General features: G+C 49.7%; 1 protein-coding gene across 1 annotated transcript in view; it reads left to right on the top strand.

Moving 5' to 3' along the window:
- The window catches only part of abl1 (c-abl oncogene 1, non-receptor tyrosine kinase), a 45,162-nt gene that overhangs the window by 5,663 nt on the left and 16,460 nt on the right, over nt 1–23,039 (top strand). The window contains 2 exon segments of the mRNA XM_084442236.1: nt 19,940–20,104; nt 22,862–23,039. The exon segment at nt 22,862–23,039 is cut by the window's right edge and continues 118 nt beyond it. Coding sequence (XP_084298362.1) covers nt 19,940–20,104; nt 22,862–23,039 — 343 coding nt within the window.

The following is a 23,039-nucleotide window of genomic DNA, read 5'->3' as shown; positions in this document are numbered from 1 at the left end:
CCCATATGTCTAACGTTAGGCTGAGGGGAGACCGCGGGAGTCAGGACAGCTGTCAAAACTCTCAAACTCGCAGGCAGCACAATAAAAGACAAGTTGCCTGGTGCTGTTAAACATGAATCATCTCTAGCCCACATTGTCCATCTACTTCAGATGCCCCCATGTTTTTATGCAGTGTTTCCCATGGCCTACTTTACATTAGGGTTGGGCGATCTGACGGTAGTCTCCTCAACTGCGCATTTCAAAGCTTGCGTGAATAGGCTCATGCGTTGGGCAGCAGTCCACCAGGAAATGTTTTGCCCGTCACTGAAGCATTTTCGCGGACGTTAGAGCTCAATCTGTCTATGGGAAAATGTATTTTTTCCAGTGGATGTCTTGGTTATTAATACAAGAAGATTGATCTAGGAAAGCAGTTTTGTGTTGTGATATTCCGTTTGGGAAATGCAGGTGATTGCTGGCGCACAGTAGGCTAGGCTAGCACAGCTGAGGGGAGAGTGGTATCCTGCCTTCTTTCCTCCGCTATATCAGTCTTAAGTCTCCTTTTACTGCACAACAAACAGCTACAGTAAAAGCCTTGGTCTAAAACGAATGATTGGCCTGTCCTGTAATCACATTAATCAAGGTAGGTGAGTGATCTTAGCCCACCAGCGCATCTTGACAGTGGAGTGAAAAAACGACTGCTCGACTTGCACTCGAATTTGCACTGCTCGAATCTCACTCGACTTAAGGGTCTACGACTGATGATTCAACTCGTCGACCTTCAGGGAGCAGCCCTACAAAACAATTATACTTTTTATCTGTGACCAGCAGCTCCAGCACGGTTTAAATCCTTTACACGGTGAATATTGAACTGAAGCCTGACGTAAAATTATACCGCAAGTCGAATCAAAATCTAAATATCTGTCGGAAAAATTTGATATTTTCTCTGAATGGTTCAGCCCCAGTGTGTGTGTGCGTGCGTGCGCACATGTTTGCGTGTGCGTGTGTGCGTGTCGTGCATGCTGTGCCCTTGTTCATCATCATTCTCATGCAGTTTAGGTTCAACACAAGATGGGCTAACGGGCCAGGCCCAGGCAGACAGCCATTCCATTATCCTCCATCTCCCAGCCGCCTTCCCCGGGACAATGTGCCCCTCTGCATCAGGCCAAGTCAGGGGAAGTCCTGCTGATGACAGCTGGAGTCTGCTAGACATCCCTCTCCTCCGCTAGTCAGCTCACCGTTGAGTTCAGCGCTCATCATGTCATCTGTTTACTGCAATTTTGGAATACCCCTCTCTGGGGCTGGTGTCTTGACGCGCGCACACACACACACACACACACGCGCGCACATTGTCTGTGGCATTCGTCCCTGTGGGGGGACAACAGCGATGACTCAGCGTGTTTTTCCCCTCTCATCAAGGTTTTGACCACCTGGAAAAGAGTTGTCAGCAAAGACACTTTAGTCCCAGGCCAGCTGATGACTAGCTAAAGCAGGTGTACCGGTGTGTGTGTGTGCGTGTGTGCGTGCGTGTGTGTGTGTGTGTGTTGTGTGTGTGTGGACCAAAAGGGGGCTGGCTGGGTCTTCTCTACGTCCTCTCTCCAGGGGGCGGGGTGGGGCCGGCCCAACACTCTATTACCCCCCCCCCCCCCCCCCCCCCCCCCCCCCGTGTGGTAGTGTCCTGCTCCACACCACCCTACAGATGACAGGAAGTTGTGTTGCTGTTTCCGGAGGTGAGGCGTGTCTCATCTCCGCCTGGCCCTATCCTTTGATGTAGGGGACTTGAGGACCAGTAACGGTTTGGGATTATTAGACCATAGACCTGAATTCGCAGGTGATGCGGCCGCTCCATGTTGGTGGAATGATGCATGTGAAGCGATACATAACGAGACGTGTTCATGATGATGCGTTTCCAACTTCCTCTTTGGCTCAAAGCTCTGTGTGCCGTGTGACATCTGAGCCATGTCCCCGAGCTCAATAACAGACGAGTTTACCTATGTAGAACCCTCCTCCTCTTCACACTTTTCTGTGTGTGTGTTGATCCTTGAGTAATATTGTCTATTTTGCAGAGAGAGAGGAGAGAGAGAGAGAGAGAGGGAGGGAGAGAGAGAGGGAGAGAGAGGGAGAGATGAACACAGGGCAAGCCACAGCAGTGGAGTGAGGAATGTGACCTCTTGTGCATTCCTCTCTCAAATAACTGGTGCAATCCCCCCTTCCCTCCCTCCCTCTCTCTCTCTCCCTCCCTCTCTTTCTCCCTCCCTCCCTCTCTCTCTCTCTACCTCCCTCTCCCTCCGTCTCTCTCTCTCTACCTCCTTCTCTTTCTCCCTCTACCTCCCTCTCTCGCTCTTTCTCTCTCTCTTTCTCTTTCTCACTCATTCTTTCTCTCACTCTCTCTCCCCCCCTCCCTCCCTCCCTCCCTCTCTCACTCTCTCCCTCCCTCTCTCTCTCGCTCTCTCTCCTGCTCATTCTCTTTGTCTCTCACTTCGGCGTTCTCTCTCTCTCTTTCACCCCCCGGACATGGCAGACACATTGTTGTCCCGTATAAAGACAGACACATTGTTGTCCCGTATAAAGACACACATTGTTGTCCTGTATAAAGACAGACACATTATTGTCCTGTATAAAGACAGACACATTGTTGTCCCGTATAAAGACAGACACATTGTTGTCCTGTGTAAAGACAGACACATTGTTGTCCTGTATAAAGACACATTGTTGTCCCGTATAAAGACAGACACATTGTTTTCCTGTATAAAGACACATTGTTGTCCCGTATAAAGACGGACACATTGTTGTCCTGTATAAAGACAGACACATTGTTGTCCCGTATAAAGACAGACACATTGTTGTCCTGTATAAAGACAGACACATTGCTGTCCTGTATAAAGATAGACACATTGTTGTCCTGTATAAAGACAGACACATTGTTGTCCTGTATAAAGACAGACACATTGCTGTCCTGTATAAAGATAGACACATTGTTGTCCTGTATAAAGACAGACACCGTCAGGCCGTCTGTTCTCATCTCAGGGGCGCTATGAGACGTGTGTTTGCACAGCGCAGGCTGTGATTGGTGGGAGGGAGGGAGAGAGATGCATGTCGGCCATTGCTGTTGTTTTTGAGGCGAGGAAAGGAGAACGTTGAAAGGTTGGTCAGAACGGGTCAGGTGGGCGAACCGACCGGAGACACCAGAAAATACGCAGACCCACGCGCAAATATTAGCCCTGTCGCCCACGCACTTGTTGCTGCCCAGCGAAGGGTGCAAATAGTCTTTTTTTTAATTTTTTACCTAGCCTAAGGGCAAGTCTGATTGAACACCAAAACTCCACCTCTAGGGGCGGGGCCTCTCTTGCTATTCTAAATACTGCCTGGTTGTCATGACTGTGCACTTACAGGTCAAAGCTGGGCTTCAATGGCACCTGTCAATCAATGTTTTGAGTGCAAGACTAAATATGATTGGTGGGTAGGGGGGGATGGGGGGTGAGGTTGGAGGGAGTGGCGGGTGTTTTGGGGCGTGTGTGTGGGTGTGCGGGGTGGGGGGGGGGGGGGTTGTTGGCGGGGGGGGGGGGGGGGGGTGGAAATGTGCTCAGAGTAGCGTGTTTCATCACGGCCGTGCTTCATAACCAGCAGCGCTCTGGAGGGCTGCTAGAACAACAACAGAACCCTGGGCCTGGCTAAGACACACACACACACACACACACACACACACGCTCATCACAGAGAGAGAAGGGGAGAGAGGATTTTAGAGGCGGGATCAACCCAAACTGACACGAAGCTTTACTCCCCCCTCCCACTCACCCACACTCTCACCCCATAGCTCTCTCAGTGCTCTTCCTCACACACACACACACACACGTACACACACACACACACACGGGGGCAGGAATGCGGCGCTGGAGCCCTCCCTGCCACCCCTCAGTCTCTTTGACGACGGGCCTCTGCTGCCCCGCGGCTAACGGACACACAGCTGCTGTTTTCACAGGGAGAACCTGTTACCTCCGATGCAAATTCCGTCTCGTGATAAAAATTCCACCCGGTCACGGCCTGTTGATTCCACCCAAACCCCTCTGTCCCCTCCACAGAATGCCGGACCAGCCGAAGGCTCGGTTTCGCCTACCAGAACTTCCAAAAGAGCGTTTTTTCGTTTATTTGCGTAGGGTTTTAGTTTGAATTCGAACGTACGTCTGCGGTTGGCGTTTTTCATTTTACAGACGTTAGCCGTGCGTCGGTCAGGAGGCACAATAGTCTGTGTCTGTAGAGTTCAACACCGTTTCAGACTGACGGATGGCGCCTAGGATCGGGACTCTAACGTGTTTTTCCGTTCATGACTGTGCCAGGGGTTGTTTTCACTGTCCTGTCCCTGGTGGTGGCGAGGCAGAGCTCCCCGAGCCATCTCCCCTCGACGGTCAGCCAGGAGTGGGGTGCTGTTAGCTTGCTAGCTAGCTAGCTTCGCTGTCTGCATCTGGATCCACTTAAACACAAAGAAAACCCCACTAGGCAGCGAGCAACTCCACTGCAGCTCATCTCAGCTCCATAGCTGCAGCCCCTCTCTCTCTCTCTCTCTCTCTCTCTCTCTCTCTCTCTCTCTCCCTCTTTCTCTCTCTCTCTCTCCCTCTTTCTCTCTCTCTCTCTCCCTCTTTCTCTCTCTCACTCTCTTTCCATATCTCTCTCTCTCTCCACCCCCCCTGTATCTCTCTCTCTGTCTGTATCTCTGTCCTTCTCTCTCTCTTTCTCTCCACCCCCCCTCTCTCTGTCTGTGTCTCTCTCTCTCTGTCTCTCTCTCTCTCTCTCTCTCTCTCTATCTACCCCCCACCACCTCTCCCTGTCTCCCCTCAGCGTAAACTCTCAAGTCTGGTCTCTCTCCCCCTGTGGAGAGACCTTCGCCCAGTCAGACCCACGTCCCCTGGACAACATCTGCAGGACGTCTCATTCATGGTTTAGACCCGGTTTAGACCCAGTCGCCTGCCGCTAACGCTGCGAATTGTATGGGAAACAGTATGCGACATTTAGACCCGAGTTTGGTTCTGGTGTCTACAGGGTAAAGAATCAGGATCAGGATTCGTTTATTGCCGTGCAGTTTTTCAACATGCTAGGAATTTACTTTCGGTCGTGGTGCTGGTGTCTAACATGGAGACGGCATTGGACAGGGTACAGGGCAGAGACAGGACAGTGCAGAGAGGAAGTGCATTGGACAGGGTACAGGGCAGAGACAGGACAGTGCAGAGAGGAAGTGCATTGGACAGGGTACAGGGCAGAGACAGGACAGTGCAGAGAGGAAGTGCATTGGACAGGGTACAGGGCAGAGACAGGACAGTGCAGAGAGGAAGTGCATTGGACAGGGTACAGGGCAGAGACAGGACAGTGCAGAGAGGAAGTGCATTGGACAGGGTACAGGGCAGAGACAGGACAGTGCAGAGAGGAAGTGCATTGGACAGGGTACAGGGCAGAGACGGGACAGTGCAGAGAGGAAGTGCATTGGACAGGGTACAGGGCAGAGACAGGACAGTGCAGAGAGGAAGTGCATTGGACAGGGTACAGGGCAGAGACAGGACAGTGCAGAGAGGAAGTGCATTGGACAGGGTACAGGGCAGAGACAGGACAGTGCAGAGAGGAAGTGCAAAAAAGGATAAGCTATGAAAACGAACAATGTACAAAAAGTAGTGCAGTCATTGCATATACACATACAGTAACTATGCGAAGTGTAGTGTGTGTGTGTGTGTGTGTGTGTGTGTGTGTGTGTGTGTGTGCGCGCGCGCGTTGTGATATGGGAGTGCGGTGCGTTCTATACAGTACATTCAGGTCAAATGCAAGCGTCTATCGACTGTCTCTCAACGGTGGGGGAGTCTGTGGTTGTTCGGGGGGGCGGAATCAGAGGTGGACGCACGCCTTGTTGAAGAGGCTGAGAAGGAATTCATCAGTTCGGTCACCTATAGCCTCCGTTCTCCCCAAAGCCCCCCACATACAGGAAGAACTCTGCTGCTCTCTGCCTTCTTCCCTCTTCTAGAACGTGGCCTCTCTGTTCTCTTCTAGAACGTGGCCTCTCTTCTCTTCTAGAACGTGGCCTCTCTTCTCTCTCGCCCTCGTAAAACAATGGAGTATAAAAATGGTGTTCCTTCGCCAGCACTCTGGGTCAAATTATAGAGAGTTTTTACAAAATCATGAAAATGACCTAAATTAGCCTTATTTGAGTGTACACATACTCGCACGCACGCACACACACACAAGCTGCCATTTTCTTTGTGGTGGACCTCAATTGTCCGATAGCCCTCTCTACTCTGGCTGCTCGGTACCGACCCCCCCCTCTACCCCCCATCATCTTTTTTTCCATCCGTAGATGATTCATCATTCATAAAAACAAGTGACGCTTCTGGGATCAGTCTGGTTTGTCCGGGTCACTGCAGACCCCCCCCCCCCCCCTATACTGCAAGGGGACCGGAACATTCTGGATAGAGCTCAGACATCAAACATCTCATTTATTGCTTTCGTCGCCCGCGATCAAAAGACTTCATTTTGCGGTTTGAGCGTGCCACAAAAATAGATTCATTTTATTTATCGCATGTAATGAACGCTGAAATATCAAACATGGCCGCCTCAGCTATGTGAATGCCTGTAGAATGGATGGAAGTACTGTATCTCTCCAGGTACAGAATCTCTCCAGGTACAGTATCTCTCCTGTACTGTATCTCTCCTGTACTGTATCTCTCCAGGTACAGTATCTCTCCAGGTGCAGTATCTCTCCAGGTACAGTATCTCTCCTGTACTGTATCTCTCCAGGTACAGTATCTCTCCAGGTACAGTATCTCTCCTGTACTGTATCTCCTGTACTGTATCTCTCCAGGCACAGTATCTCTCCAGGTACAGTATCTCTCCTGTACAGTATCTCTCCTGTACGGTATCTCTCCAGGTGCAGTGTGTGTTAGGGTTAGGGTTGGAGAAGGAACACGATCAGGAGACCGCCGCTGACGCTGCTTCCCTGCCTGCGTTACCCTGACAGCGGAGATGAATAGAGCCAATCAGGGCTATCTCTCGCCATCGCATCATAAAGGCCTGCGGTCCCTCAGCCAATCAGGGCTATCTCTCACCATCGCATCATAAAGGCCTGCGGTCCCTCAGCCAATCAGGGCTATCTCTCGCCATCGCATCATAAAGGCCTGCGGTCCCTCAGCCAATAGGCTGGCCTCAGCAGGGTTTTCCTGGCTCAGAATCGGTCATTGGGGGGGTGATGCGCACAAGATTTTTAATATTCTTTGCTGTCTGACTGAGCTCACTTTTCACAGTCGTGGGAAATCTCCCGACATGACACAAAATGGATATGAAGACGAACTGTTTAAGATACTGTTACTATCAAAGATGGCGGCCATGCTGACAGAGGGGGCTGTTTTGGCAACAGGTCCCCGAGATCAGACACAGGCATGACTGAAGCCCAGATCAGAGACTGATGGGAAGAGGACACACACACACACAATGCATGCATACACACACACACACACACACACACACACACACACCACCAACAGTCAGTCATTAGCGCTGTCAAATGCATAGTGAAGTAATGGTAGTTGCAGTGAATGTGTTGTGTTAATGAAACGCACCGATACCCAACTTACAGCCACAGTCAGGTTAAAGGACAGGTTCGGGATTTAGCATTATAAGCCATGTTATAAGGTTTACATATATATTTACGATCATGTACAACGGCAGATATCAAAGTTTCGTCAAACGGTGCACTCTCGAGATATAGAGATATGTAACACAATCAATGGATCCATAGGTGCATAGACAAAATCCCTCAAAGACACCATAAACTCGATCCGACGCATACTTTGTGGTGATTTTTGTTTTTGCCAGATCATCAACGGACACCAGTGACCACTCGGTGAGTTTCCTGTCTTTGAAAATGAGAGTTTATGGTGTTTTGGGGGATTTTGTCTGATGCACATATGGATCCGTTGAGTGTGTTAGTGGTGACGGGCTATATCTCGAGAGTGCGCCATTTGATGAAACTTTGATATCGGCCGTTGTATATGACCGTAAATAACCTTATAACAGCGATTATAATGATGAATTCCGAACCTGTCCTTTTAAGTTCTGCCCTACCCAAAACCTTATACCCCATCCTACCCAAAAACCTACACCCATCCCCCCCCAAAACCCTACACCTATCCTCTCCCAAAACCTTCACCATCATCCCCCAAAACCTTCACCATCCTCCCCCAAAACCTTCACCATCCTCCCCCCAAACCTTCACCATCCTCCCCCAAAACCCTACACCCATCCTACCCCAAAACCTTCACCATCCTCCCCCAAAACCTTCACCATCCTCCCCCAAAACCCTACACCCATCCTACCCCAAAACCTTCACCATCCTCCCCCAAAACCTTCACCACCCTTCCCCAAAACCTTTACCATCCTACCCCAAAACCTTCACCATCCTCCCCCCAAACCTTCACCATCCTCCCCCAAAACCTTCACCATCCTCCCCCAAAACCTTCACCACCCTTCCCCAAAACCTTTACCATCCTACCCCAAAACCTTCACCACCCTTCCCCAAAACCTTTACCATCCTACCCCAAAACCTTCACCATCCTCCCCCCAAACCTTCACCATCCTCCCCCAAAACCCTACACCCATCCTCCCCCAAAACCTTCACCATCCTCCCCCCAAACCTTCACCATCCTCCCCCAAAACCCTACACCCATCCTACCCCAAAACCTTCACCATCCTCCCCCAAAACCTTCACCATCCTCCCCCAAAACCTTCACCACCCTTCCCCAAAACCTTTACCATCCTACCCCAAAACCTTCACCATCCTCCCCCCAAACCTTCACCATCCTCCCCCAAAACCTTCACCATCCTCCCCCAAAACCTTCACCACCCTTCCCCAAAACCTTTACCATCCTACCCCAAAACCTTCACCATCCTCCCCCCAAACCTTCACCATCCTCCCCCAAAACCTTCACCATCCTCCCCCAAAACCTTCACCACCCTTCCCCAAAACCTTTACCATCCTACCCCAAAACCTTCACCCATCCTCCCCCAAAACCTTAACCATCCTACCCCAAAACCTTCACCACCCTTCCCCAAAACCTTCACCCATCCTACCCCAAAACCCTACACCCCATCGTTGGTGTCCGTCTCTCTCTCCTCAGCATGTGGAACCCAAAACCCCTCGTCAGCCCCCGACACGTTGGCTGCATTCTCCAGGGGGCCCTGAGAAAGCACACACATACACACACACACACACACTGACAGATGTCAGGGGAGTAAGCTGCTACTGATGGTGTTAGGCTGCTATGCCTCAGCCATGGAGTTAGGAGCCTAGTATGATCTAAAAACCCTGATATGAACTACAGTTGGGTTCCTGTTTCCCTCCCTCTCTCTCTCTCTCTCTCTCTCTCTCTCTCTCTCTCTCCTTTCTCTCCTCTCTCTCCTCATCCTCTCCCTCTCTCTCCTCTCTCTCTTTCTCCTCAACCTCTCCCTCTCTCTCCTCTCTCTCTCCTCATCCTCTCTCTCCCTCTCTTTCTCTCTCTCCCTCTTCCTCTCTCTCTCTCTCTCTCCCCTCCTCTCTCCGTCTCTCTCTCTCCTCATCCTCCCTCTCTCTCTCTCTCCTCATCCTCTCCCTCTCTCTCCTCTCTCCTCATCCTCTCTCTCCTCTCTCTCTCCTTCTCTTTCTCTCTCTCTCCCTCTCTTTCTCTCTCTCCTCTCCCTCTTTCTCTCTCTCCTCATCCTCTCTCTCTCTCTCCCCTCCTCTCTCCCTCTCTCTCTCCTCATCCTCTCTCTCTCTCTCTCCTCATCCTCTCTCTCTCTCCCCTCCTCTCTCCCTCTCTCTCTCCTCATCCTCTCTCTCTCTCTCCTCATCCTCGGTCTGTAATTAGAATGCAGGGTGATACCAAACCTCACGTTCCTTAACTTAGATGGGCAGAAACGGTGCCACGCTTTAGCCGGTTGACATTTCTCACATTGCTAGACGGTGTCAGTTCTCCTGGTAAACACACACACGTGCACGCGTACAGCCCATCGTGTGCGTGTGCCCCCAGACGTGGAGGATCGAGTTCGGCCAGTGTCTTTTGAGAGGGGCGCTCAAGTGACTCGGGAGATTAGACGGGCCTCTACTCTCGGTCCCGAGTCTCGGCCTCGTGGCTGGCCAACCCCTGTCTCCGTTCACCTTGCGTAGCTGGGCTCAAACACCGTTTGCTCGCTCCATATAAGAGCATGGCCCACTTTCGTCCTCGCCACCGTGACCACAGCCATAGCAGCTGTCAATATCGATTGTTTTCGGGCAAACGGAGCGAGTTCCCTGAACGCATTCCTCCCCAGCGCGCCTCAGTTGAGCGGCCCTCAGCGTGAAATTACAGGAGGTTTGAATGACAGGCTGCTACTTTTTGATATTGTATCCTTGGAGCGTTTTCCCTCTCCTGTTCCGTGTCGCCTGGCGCGTTTCTTGTGGTGGAAAGGGGTGTTTGCTGTCACGTTATGGCATTGCTCACTGGTGAACCCCCCCCGCACCACCCCCATACGGAAAAGGCCTAAAAATCCAGGCTGAGTGAGTGTGTACGTCAGTTAACCGTTAGAAACCCAGGCTGAGTGAGTGTGTACCTCAGTTAACAGTTAAAAACCCAGGCTGAGTGAGTGTGTATGTCAGTTAACCGTTAGAAACCCAGGCTGAGTGAGTGTGTACCTCAGTTAACAGTTAAAAACCCAGGCTGAGTGAGTGTGTATGTCAGTTAACCGTTAAAAACCTGTCAGTTAACCGTTAAAAACCCAGGTTGAGTGAGTGTGTACCTCAGTTAACAGTTAAAAACCTGTCAGTTAACCATTAAAAACCCAGGTTGAGTGAGTGTGTACCTCAGTTAACAGTTAAAAACCCAGGTTGAGTGAGTGTGCACGTCAGTTAACCATTAAAAACCCGTCAGTTAACAGTTAAAAACCCAGGTTGAGTGAGTGTATACGTCAGTTAACCGTTAAAAACCTGTCAGTTAACTGTTAACCCAGGCTGAGTGAGTGTGTATGTCAGTTAACCGTTAGAAACCCAGGCTGAGTGAGTGTGTACCTCAGTTAACAGTTAAAAACCCAGGTTGAGTGAGTGTGTACGTCAGTTAACCGTTAAAAACCCGCCAGTTAACCGCTAAAAACCCAGGCTGAGTGAGTGTGTACGTCAGTTAACCGTTAGAAACCCAGGCTGAGTGAGTGTGTACCTCAGTTAACTGTTAAAAACCCGTCAGTTAACCGTTAAAAACCCAGGCTGAGTGAGTGTGTACGTCAGTTAACCGTTAAAAACCTGTCAGTTAACTGTTAAAAACCCAGGCTGAGTGAGTGTGTATGTCAGTTAACCGTTAGAAACCCAGGCTGAGTGAGTGTGTACCTCAGTTAACTGTTAAAAACCCGTCAGTTAACCGTTAAAAACCCAGGCTGAGTGAGTGTGTATGTCAGTTAACCGTTAGAAACCCAGGCTGAGTGAGTGTGTACCTCAGTTAACAGTTAAAAACCCAGGTTGAGTGAGTGTGTACGTCAGTTAACCATTAAAAACCCGTCAGTTAACAGTTAAAAACCCAGGTTGAGTGAGTGTGTACGTCAGTTAACCGTTAGAAACCTGTCAGTTAACTGTTAAAAACCCAGGCTGAGTGAGTGTGTATGTCAGTTAACCGTTAGAAACCCAGGCTGAGTGAGTGTGTACCTCAGTTAACAGTTAAAAACCCAGGTTGAGTGAGTGTGTACGTCAGTTAACCGTTAAAAACCCAGGCTGAGTGAGTGTGTACGTCAGTTAACTGTTAAAAACCCGTCAGTTAACCGTTAAAAACCCAGGCTGAGTGAGTGTGTATGTCAGTTAACCGTTAGAAACCCAGGCTGAGTGAGTGTGTACCTCAGTTAACAGTTAAAAACCCAGGTTGAGTGAGTGTGTACGTCAGTTAACCATTAAAAACCCGTCAGTTAACCGTTAGAAACCCAGGCTGAGTGAGTGTGTACCTCAGTTAACAGTTAAAAACCCAGGTTGAGTGAGTGTGTACGTCAGTTAACCGTTAAAAACCCGCCAGTTAACCGTTAAAAACCCAGGCTGAGTGAGTGTGTATGTCAGTTAACCGTTAAAAACCCAGGCTGAGTGAGTGTGTACCTCAGTTAACTGTAAAAAACCCGTCAGTTAACCGTTAAAAACCCAGGCTGAGTGAGTGTGTACGTCAGTTAACCGTTAGAAACCCAGGCTGAGTGAGTGTGTACCTCAGTTAACAGTTAAAAACCCAGGTTGAGTGAGTGTGTACCTCAGTTAACCGTTAAAAACCCGTCAGTTAACCGTTAAAAACCCAGGCTGAGTGAGTGTGTACCTCAGTTAACCGTTAAAAACCCAGGTTGAGTGAGTTTGTACGTCAGTTAACCGTTAAAAACCCAGGTTGAGAGAGTGTGTACGTCAGTTAACCGTTAAAAGCTGCCAGTTAACTGTTAAAAACCCAGGCTGAGTGAGTGTGTAGTCAGTTAACCGTTTAAAAACCCATGCTGAGTGTCTACGTCAGGCAGCTAACTGTTAACATACCCAGAGAGGCCGGGTTATAGAAAACGCAAGCGAGTGATTCTCCTATGAGCTCATGGCCAAACAATGTGCTTCATGTTTCTCCATCTGAAACCTTTCTTTCTCCCCCAAATCTTTTCTTTTTTCTTTTTTCTTTTCTTTTTTACAGCCTCTCCTCTCTCCTCCTCTCCTCTTCTCTCCATCATTCCTCATCTCTTCTTCGCAGCGCGACTGCGGTGGTGGTGAGTTTATAGGACTTACTGGGAGATGGAGGAAACGTGTGTTTCTCTTTTGATTGTTGTGTGCGTGTGTGTTCCTCTCATCCACACACACACGCCCGCGATGATGTAGGGCCTGTTGGCATGTGACTGGATGCTCGCGGTACTGAGGTCATGGCGGAGGCTGTGCCAGGTGCTAGAATGCCACATAGATGCCTAGAAATCGTCGTCCCTACACCCACTGCAAGTCACCCGATAGGCCCACAGTGCTCTGAGGTGACGTGAATTATAAGGATGTGTTGCCTCATGTTGTTAGTTTTATTGGATTAAATAAAGGTTATGATACGTCAAGAAATATCCATATACTCTTTTTTTTCTCCAGGCTAGGCTACTTGTTGAATGTTGCGTTGATCAAACGTGGAGTTTTTCCTGTCATAGCTTCTCTGTTCTAAATGAGGCCTTGGCAGCTGTCGTGAACAAACTTTGGGAGGGGAAGTGCCTGTTGGGGGCTGTCCTGTTGTCCCCGCGTGGCTACCTTGGTGGCCTCTTGACGCCCACGCAGACACCGCCTCTCAGCGTCCTCGGTGGGCAAAGGGCAGCGGTGTCGAGGCAGGCTCGCGGCCCACACTCACACAGACTCACTCACTTTTTTTCCTACCCTTTTTCTTGTGATTGGAAATTCCAGTTGGAGGATCAGACAGCCGGCTAGTCAGCCAGCCAGAGGGCTTTCGGGCTGTGGAGGGACCGAGACTTCGGGTCCAGCCAGTCTGGAGTCGGTCACTGAAACGTGCCTCACTGATCTCTCTGCCGAGTTATCACACACACACACACACACTGTAATTTAGCAGAGCATCGGGGCATAGCGACGCACATCACGGAGGGAAGGAGAGTGCTGTTTTCCATGCCGCCTGAAGCTCTTGGGAACCTCAGACCCGGGTGGGGTGGTGATCAGCGTTTGAAGCTCCATCTATGCCGTTACAGGGGGAACAGTCTGGCGTGCCAGCGCCCACATGGGAGACGATTATCATCAAAGATCCCGTGCGGTAAATGGACTTGATGGGCTACTTCACACTAGCTACAGATCTGCTCTCTTGTCGATGCCCTTAAGCAGCGTTAGAAGCGGTAACCCTTGTTGATGACATTCTCCAAGGATAAGATGCTCTTGAATCACGAAACATCAACAGTTCCCCGGTTCAATATGACCATGCTCAAGAGACAGCTGAGATAAGACAGCATGGAGAGAGAGAGAGAGAGAGAGAGAGAGAGAGAGAGGGGGGGGAGAGGTAGGGAAGGAGAGGGAAAGAGAGAGAGAGAGAGGCAGGCATGTCGCAAGAGAGCCCAAACTTCAGCCAAGGATTCTTTGTTCTACACAACGGTTCTGGAGGAGCACATGGCCTCTACGTATTTCTCTTCGTCTGCTCTCTCTATTCTATCAATTTAGACTAATTAGATTTCGCCATTATCTCGGTTCAGCTGCGGTCGAATCGGCCTCGGGGGCGGTTGAACCTGTGATCTGATTTGAGCCGCGTTAAAGTTAAAGGGGAGGACGAGGAAGAGTACACTTCCCTCCATGTTGTCTGGCCGGTGAATGGCTCTGTGCTTCAAGACTATGTGCCTTTAAAAAGCTCTGCTTCCAGCTACCATTCTATAACCTGTAAACATTTCAGAGCAGAGCCCGGGAGAGAAAGAAAGAGAGAGAGAGAGAGAGAAAGAGAGAGAGAAAGAGAGAGAGGAGGAAAAAAAGTGGGGGTAGGGGTTTGAAAGTGCTGTAGGAGGAGCTTTCCAAAAAGTGTCTTGTGACTCTCAAACAGAAAGACAAAGGAGGAAGATTGAGAGCCCAGACTTTTCTCTGTTCACTAAGTTCAGTCGTTGGAAGTTTTAACACTTTGTTTTGGTCGCGTTTGAGTTCGCTGGCACGGTTTTGTTTGTGTTCCTGTCGGTGTGTGTGTGACCGTGTGGTGCTTCTCTCTCTCTTTGGAGAGTGTGTGTGCGTGTGTGTGTGTGTGTGTGTGTTGGGGGAGGTGGGAGGACCCAGCCAGCTGATGTCATTCAGTACAGCAGGCAGGGCCTGAAAGAGGCCCTTTGTTGGCAGCCTCTAGCACGAGCGAGTCACCGTGCCTTAGACACACACACACACACTCGCTCACTCAAACACACTCGCACAAGGGGACAGCAGAGAGGAATGGCACCGTCCAGACTGCCCTGCTGCCCACTCAACTGACACATCCGCATGTCCAGCACGCTTTCGGACCCGACGGGTGCACTTTCGAGGCTTCGCGTGCTCCCGAAGAGGACCTAACCAGAACCAGGGAAGGGGGAAAAAAAGATGGAGCCGCTTGGAGGAGAAAGTTTGTAGAGTTTTTGCGGGCGGAGAGGGGGTTTCGCTTTTCGGTTGCGCGGATGAGAGGCGAGAGGAAAGCTGTTGGAAGAGAAGACCGAAAGAACGTTCTCCGTCTTCAGACATTTTCTCTTTTTTTTTTGTGTAGCTCTTTTTGTCTTTTTTTCATGAGGAAACTTGTTAAAACTTTTTTTTTTTTTTCTTTCTATTTTTCCTCGCCTTCTGTTGAGCTCTCGTAGAACGGACACTGAAACGGAGTCGAAGGCCGGTTGAACAGCCAGGATTTTTCGAGTGGGAAGCGAAAGAAAACAAATGAAAATGTTGGAGATTTGCCTGAAATTGGTGGGGTGTAAATCTAAGAAGGGCCTTTCGTCCTCATCCAGCTGTTACTTGGAAGGTAAGTGGTTAAGTTAAGGGTTGCCAATGGACGGGGGTGGGGGGGGTTTAAGTAAGAACGAGTTGGAAGAAGACTACAAAGAAACTGTGGTTAAATGCACAGGAAGGCAGAGGAGAGAGCAGTGAGGGGAGATCTCTAGCTATCTCTCCGTGTGAGGCCTCAGTCGTTCCTGTGCTGTGGAAAGCGGAGGAGGGGGAGAGGGAGGGAAGGAGGGAGAGGGAAGCCAGACACACTGGCTCGCTGCGGAGAAAAGAAGGGGGGAAAAAGAGAGAGAGGGAGGAGAGAAGACGAGGAAATATGATTCCTGGCTGGGCCTCGTTTTGACTTTTTTGTTTATGAGGAGTGGGGATCTAATCTCAAATCTTCGCTCTCCTCTTTCGGCCCTGTCTGTTCGCAAGCTTTACATCTTGATACAAGCCTTTCTGCATAACAAGGTTTGGGGGAAAAGTACACTCGGCCACTTGAGTTTGAAAGGCTTTTTCTCTACATAACTCCTTATTTCCCTGACTCCCAATTCCCCGCGTTCGAAATAAAGATGGGTTAAGTAGGTTAGCCTGAATCACAGATTAATTAAATTCCAAGAAATTGAGGGTACATTGAGTTTGGACGCAAACGAGCCTAATTGATTAATGGAAGATCCAGTAACATGCGCTGTGTGCCAAGGATTGCACAACCAAGTGATTTAGTAGACCACATAGAGCTTGAACGGCATCCAGATAAGTGGATGTTGATTAAGAACTCAGACAAGCACTCAACCAAAACATCGTAGAGTTAGCATGAGTCCTTAAAGCTGCGCTTGGTGTGTGGGAATAGGCTTGGAAATACTGCATAATAACTAAGGTTTTGTTTGGAGTTGAATCTCTTCAAACTAGGCGGTGAATGTCTTCTGGATGTCTTGGTGTCCACCTGCTCCGTCGTCTCATTGAAGCTGTGTAAAAAAAAAGGTGCCCCAAACCCTTCAATTCACTGGGGAGTTTTCCACACGGAGAACAGATGCCTGGGGAAGGTTTTCCCGGCAGACCTAACTGGTATTCAAACAGCCTTCGTGTGCGTGTGTGCGTGTGTGCGTGTGTGTGTGTGTGTGTGTGTGTGTGTCTTGTCAGGTTCAGAGGCCTGTGTGACCACCTGTGTGGACTTACTCAGGCGTTATGTATGAACACGCTACAGCAGTAGGCCTCCCAGAAGAACTTCAAAAGATAGGATCTCCTAACGGTGATTAGACCACAGATCTGACGCCTGATTGGCCCTCCCGCCTCTCTCACGCCACTCACTCACTTGTCACAGGTGATGACAAGTGATTCTACAGGATCGCCCAAGCGAGAACCTTTCCTCGCCTCTCACAGTTGGATCCTGGGTAGTGGAATTGGAGTGAACCATCGTTTGGATATTGAGAAGTGCAGCTCACTTGACAGCGATGACCCTTGGAAGGACCTCGTTGACGATGAACTTGTACGTTCGGTCGGTGCTTTTGTGGTTTGCTGGAGTTCCTTCCTATTGCTCACAGCAGCTCTGTCATAGCGAGACCAGACCTCCACACATATTCCATCACGAGGGAGTCTCTCTCTCTCTCCTGCTCTCTCTCTCTCTCTCCCTCTCCCCCTCTCTCTCTCTTTCTCTCTCTCTTTCTCTCCCTCTCTCTCTCTCTCTCTCTCTCTCTCTCTCTCTCTCTCCTCACCCCTCAGTAACGGTGCCAGGATGGGCTGTCATCATCCCTCTTCGTCCTCGCCGGTCTAGAAGGACATTTTTGTCTTTCCTCTCGTTGCTTTCCTCTTTTTCTCCTTTTTTTTTTTTTTCTCCATCTTCTTACTCCATTTATTTCTTTAATCCCCACTATTAGGGTTGCAAAATACGGGAATATTCACAAACCTCCCATGGGAACTAACGGAATTTACGGGAATTAATGCGAATAAGTCGGAAAACAAAATATATTCCCATTAATTCTCATAAATTTCCAGTTTATTCCAGTAAATTCCCCTTTATTCTCATAAATTCTCGTTAATCCCCATGGGAAGTTTGTGAATATTTATTGTGGATATTCCTGGTTTTGGAATATTTTCTCCCTCTGTCTCCTTCTTCTCTCTGCATCTCTCAGTTGTCATGCCATCACCATCATCATCAAATAATAATAATAATCATCATCATCACCGTCATGCATTCTAACCATGCCATCACCATCAGTCAGCCAGTAAGAGCTGTGGTATTTGTGGTCAGCGTTAGTGGACATGTGTGGAGTGGAACTGCCTACACATGCTTCCATGACCAATCCTCCCTCCCTCCCTCCCTCCCTCCAACGCTGCTGTTGATCTCTCTCTCCGTATCCCCCTGATATCCCAGAACCCCCTGCTTGCGTCCGTTTGACTAACCTCCACTATCTCTTAAGTGGGCGGCTTGACTCATCGCCTGGCATCGCTTCCCGGTCAGCCACTAACATTCGGAAAATCATCAACAGCCTCCTGCACCTCGATAAGCGTCGCTTACACGTCTAACGTGAATAAATAGGTGTGTGTGTTTAGGAGGGTCTGGTAACTGGATGACGTGTTAGTAGTTGACTCTCTCACCGTTCTTATCGGAGACTACCGAGGAATCCTCATGAAGTACGTCCAAATTAACACCTGTCACCAGCCAAATGTATGTAAAATTTCCAATTGGCAACTAGATTTGGGAAGGCTATCTGAAAAATATATATACTTGGCCGGTAGATTTTTTCATCTACAGTCCCCTTGGCAGGTGACTCACCGTGAGCCAAAAAGTTAATGTTCACCCCTGAGTACGTCCATAATCAGGTCCTCAGTGCCCAGCTGCCCCCTCAGTACTCTGAGAGACCCTGGCCAGCTTTGTGTGACTGGAGATGGATGAAGGCCAGACCGAGGTCTAGCTTGGCTTTCATCATGCTCTGTTACTAGAGCACCCACCCACACATTTCACCTCCACACACACACTGTGGAACCTGATTCCGGGACGAAAATAAAGTTGGTTTTGGTAAATTTGCATGGGTGATCGACGATAACGATCAATCTGATTCTGCTCACTAAAGCGTTCTTTACATCACCTCAGCGGACCGCCACCCTGTAGCTCTCCAACTGAGGGGCGGCTGTAGCTCAGTTGGTAGAGCGGGTCGTTCAATGATCGAAGGGTCAGCGGTTCGAATCCCAGCTCTGACTGTCCACATGTCGAAGTGTTCTTGAGCAAGACACCTAACCCCAAATTGCTCCCAATGAGCAGGTTAGAACCTTGCATAGCAGCTACTGCCATTGGTGTGTGAATGGGTGAATGAGAGGCCATTGTAAAGCGCTTTGAGTGCCGCTAAGGTGGAAAAGCGCTATATAAGTGCAGTCCATTTACCATAACTGTGACCGCTCTGGCCTCAGCAGATGACCGACGGCCTCGCCCAGGCAGGGGCCCACTGCCTCTCCCTGGCCTGTTGTCTGAGCTGAGGCGTGTGTGTGTGTGTGCGCGCGCGTGCGTGTGTGTGTGTGTGTGGGTGGTGAGAGGCACAAGGTGCCAAAACGGTGTGTGACGACAGCTGAGCAGAGTCCACATAATGAAGACCCTGTGTGGGCCTCCCCTGGTCTTCACTAGCCTGTGGTAACCAATCCCTGCTTCTGTCTGTCTGTCTCTGTCTGTCTGTCTGTGTCTGCCTGTCTCTCCACCATCCGTCTCCTTGGTTTCTCTGAGTTTTCCAGTGAGGACGACAGAGGAAAAAGCCGAGAGCATCAAAGTCTCTTTCTCTCTCTTCCCCTTTCTGCTTTTAATCTCCTCTCCTCTAATCCTGCTCTCTGGTAAACTCAGATTATCCCCGTGTTCCGCTGCTCCCTGTGATTGAGAATAATGAGTGTAGTCTGCAGTTGCAGCGTCGCGATCTCCCTTGAAGTTGCTGAAACCTGTTATTCCAAGCTAATCACAGCTAGCATTTCCCATCTAACTGTAAAGGACGTGTAGCTTAGCTTTCATCTTCATTTCTCGTAATTGTGAAGTGAATCTGTGATTGAAAACAGAACGCTTTATGCCCCAGGAAATGAGAATACAAGGCACCAGGAAGACAGGCTGTTATTGTTGTGTGACCTTTATTGAAGGCGCCTGGGTCATTTTATTACCTTTAATACCATAGTCAAATCACAGCTGCTGCGTCATCTGGAAAAACAGCAAAAAGCTTTATCAATAGAGTCTTTCTTTCTTTATGATGTGACTTCACAGAGGTCTGTCCAGGTTCTGATTGGACTGTAGCATGTTCTGGCCAGCCTGCTAGTGGCGAAGCGACTTAGAAACATTTTTTCACTTCAGGCGTCAGTTACAAAACACATCCCCGACCACAATGCAGTTCTGCGAACACAATGGCGTTCACAATCCCCTGGGGATTCCGCGTTCCCTCTTCTGTGGACCTCCTGTCTTGATGAATTCCAGTGTTGTAATTTTGGAATGTGCCGTTCTCTTTTACCGCCTCGCCCTCCAAGACACGTTCCCATCTGACCTCTGTCCGTGTTGTTGATGATGTTGTTGATGTTGTTGTGTTGCAGAAGCTCTACAGAAACCAGACTTCGAGCCCCAGGGCCTGACCGAGGCGGCGCGCTGGAACTCAAAAGAGAACCTGTTGGCCGGACCCAGCGAGAATGACCCCAACCTGTTTGTGGCGCTCTACGACTTTGTGGCCAGCGGCGACAACACACTCAGCATAACTAAAGGTAAAAATGCGTGAGTGTGTGTGTGAGTGTGTGTGAGAGAGATGTGGCATTTGTCAGCTTTGGTGGTCAGTCTTGTAGATGAATTCGGTTCTAACAGCTGTTGGGACTTTCGAAACATCCTTGAATGTCCTTGAGATCCGATGCAAACGGATCTCAGTGCTTGTGCTATAAGAAGTAAGTAAGCCTTTTGAGAACCAATGTTTCTAGGGCCTAGGGGCCCATAGGGCAGGACCTATCTCCGTTTTCTGTAGTGTGAGGCAGCTTGATGTCCACCCCCGGGACATGACGCTGCTACTGTATAAGAAGAGGCACCAGTAACGGTGTCCCATCCGTGCGTTGCAACATCGACAGGCTGTGTGACAATACTCCCTCTGGGCTTATTTTGGTCAGGGACCCCTTCCCCTCTCATTGGTCATGGGGCGGGCGGGCCAGTTGTGCGATGTGACCCTTATCAGCAGAACTGCGCGTGCGTGCGTGCGTGTGTGTGTGTGTGTGTGTGTGTGTGTGTGTGTGTGTGTGTGAGAGAGAGAGAGAGAGAGAGAGAGAGCGTGACTTTATGTGTGTGCACATTTATCTCCCTCAGAGTGTGCGGAGATAGGCACAGCGTTGTCTCAGGGGGTCTGTGGGGGAGGTTTAATTTGTGACGCGTCTGACTGGAAATGCCCCCCCCCCCCCCCCCCCCAGTATCTCACTTCCTGTCTGTCAGCTCCACACACGCGAGTTCTTTCCACCGGAGCGCCTGGAACACAACAGCAGCCGGAGAGCTCAGACAGACAGACAGACAGACAGACAGACACACACACAGACACACACAGACACACACACAGACAGACACACAGACAGACACACAGACAGACACACAGACAGACACACAGACAGACACACAGACACACAGGCAGACACACAGACAGACACACAGACAGACACACAGACAGACAGACACAGACAGACAGACAGACAGACAGACAGACAGACAGACAGACACAGACAGACAGACAGACAGACAGACAGACAGACAGACAGACACAGACAGACAGACAGACAGACACAGACAGACAGACAGACAGACACACAGACAGACAGACACACAGACAGACACACACACACACACACACACACACACACACAGAGACAGACAGACAGACAGACAGACAGACAGACAGACAGACAGACAGACAGACAGACAGACAGACAGACAGACAGACACACACACACACAGACAGACAGACAGACAGACAGACAGACAGACAGACAGACAGACAGACAGACACACACACACACACACACACACACACACACAAAGACCGGAAGGACAGGACAGTCACGCTGCGATAGACCAGGGAATAAACGCTGAGTAGTGCTTGTTTTTGAATGATTCAACGTTTATGGGCCGACCTACATCCTAGAATTACACTTGCATTTCAGGTCAACTTCATATATGAAGTTTGCAATACGGTTGGCTTTACTTCGGCTAAACTAACAATTAATGTATATATACTTACATTTTGAATTCAATTAAATGCACACTAATAATAATAATAAACGAAATAATGTATTTTGTGAGTTGTAGTTCTATCCGGTGGTGCCGGGGCGGAGGTAGAGTGGCCGGCAGGGGATTGTAGGGTCCCCGGTTCCATCCCAGCCCCCGGCAGTCTGCCCAAGTGTCCTTGAAACTGAACCCCCAAATCTCTCGCGTGCGTCACGGTGGCGCAAAACGGTGTCTCGTAGTCCTTTCTGTGTGGAGTTTGCATGTTCTCCCCATGTTCTCAAGGGTTCCCCCCATAAAGAACCCAATATGAAAAACATGCAGAAGAACAGGTCACTAACGCTGTCCGTCCCTGACGAAGACAGACAGGAGCGCTTGATTGGCCCCCGGGCGCGTCCCCTGCACGCTGCCTACTGGCTGCCCTTGGGGGAAGGACGACAGGATGGGTTAAGAGCAGGAGAAGAGTTTCATCGGTGGACACTCCTGTCATTCGAGTGCGTGCGTGCGTGCGTGCGTTTCGGCATCGCCACCTCCACACACAACACGCTGTGTGTGTCTCACTGCATGACAAATAAAGACGTTTTCTATTCATACTTTAATGTGGCTACAGGTAGTTAAACGGTGAACCACAGTGTAAACCTTGGTCCCAACGAGAAACAGACCGTGATGTCAGCCTGCTAACCCCATGACCAATGGGGAAAAAACCCCGGCATCAAACCACCATCCCAGTAAACGTTGCATTAGACACAGCGGATTCCTACGTGTGTGACTCAAACACTGACGGGACAATGTTCCAGCAATAGTGTGTATTTGAGAACAACCCCATCTCAAGCGGAGTGTTTAGATTGATTTTGACAGGTGCCAGCTGTAGAATAGAGGCCTCGTTTCTTGATATCAAGTGTGTGTTTATGTAGGCTAAACAATATGGCGTCGCTCACTGTGTACATTTGAAAGCGTCTGCAACCAGAGACCCTCACTGTAAACCATGACCCTGATATCAGCCTAATAGCGTGTGTGTGTGTGTGTGTGTGTGTGCGTGCGTGTGTGCGTGCGTGCGTGCGTGTATGTATATGTGTATGCGTGTGTGTATATATGTGGGTGTGTGTATATATGTGGGTGTGTGCGCATGTATGTGTGTGTGTGTGTGTGTATATGTGTGTGTGTGTGTGTGTGTATATATATATGTGTTTATGTATGTGTGTGTGTGTATGTGCGTGCGTGCGTGCGTGTATATATATATATATATATGTGTGTGTGTGTGTGTCCCGTAGGGGAGAAGCTGCGTGTCCTAGGCTACAACCACAATGGCGAGTGGTGTGAGGCTCAGACCAAGAACGGCCAGGGCTGGGTGCCTAGCAACTACATCACCCCCGTCAACAGCCTGGAGAAGCACAGCTGGTACCACGGACCTGTGTCCCGCAACGCCGCCGAGTACCTGCTCAGCTCCGG

Source organism: Borostomias antarcticus (genome assembly GCF_949987555.1).
Source record: "Borostomias antarcticus genome assembly, chromosome: 8".
NCBI classification, from domain to species: Eukaryota; Metazoa; Chordata; class Actinopteri; order Stomiiformes; family Stomiidae; genus Borostomias; species Borostomias antarcticus.
The sequence above is the reverse complement of the archived record's forward strand: the minus strand, read 5'-3'. Positions and strand labels throughout refer to the sequence as shown.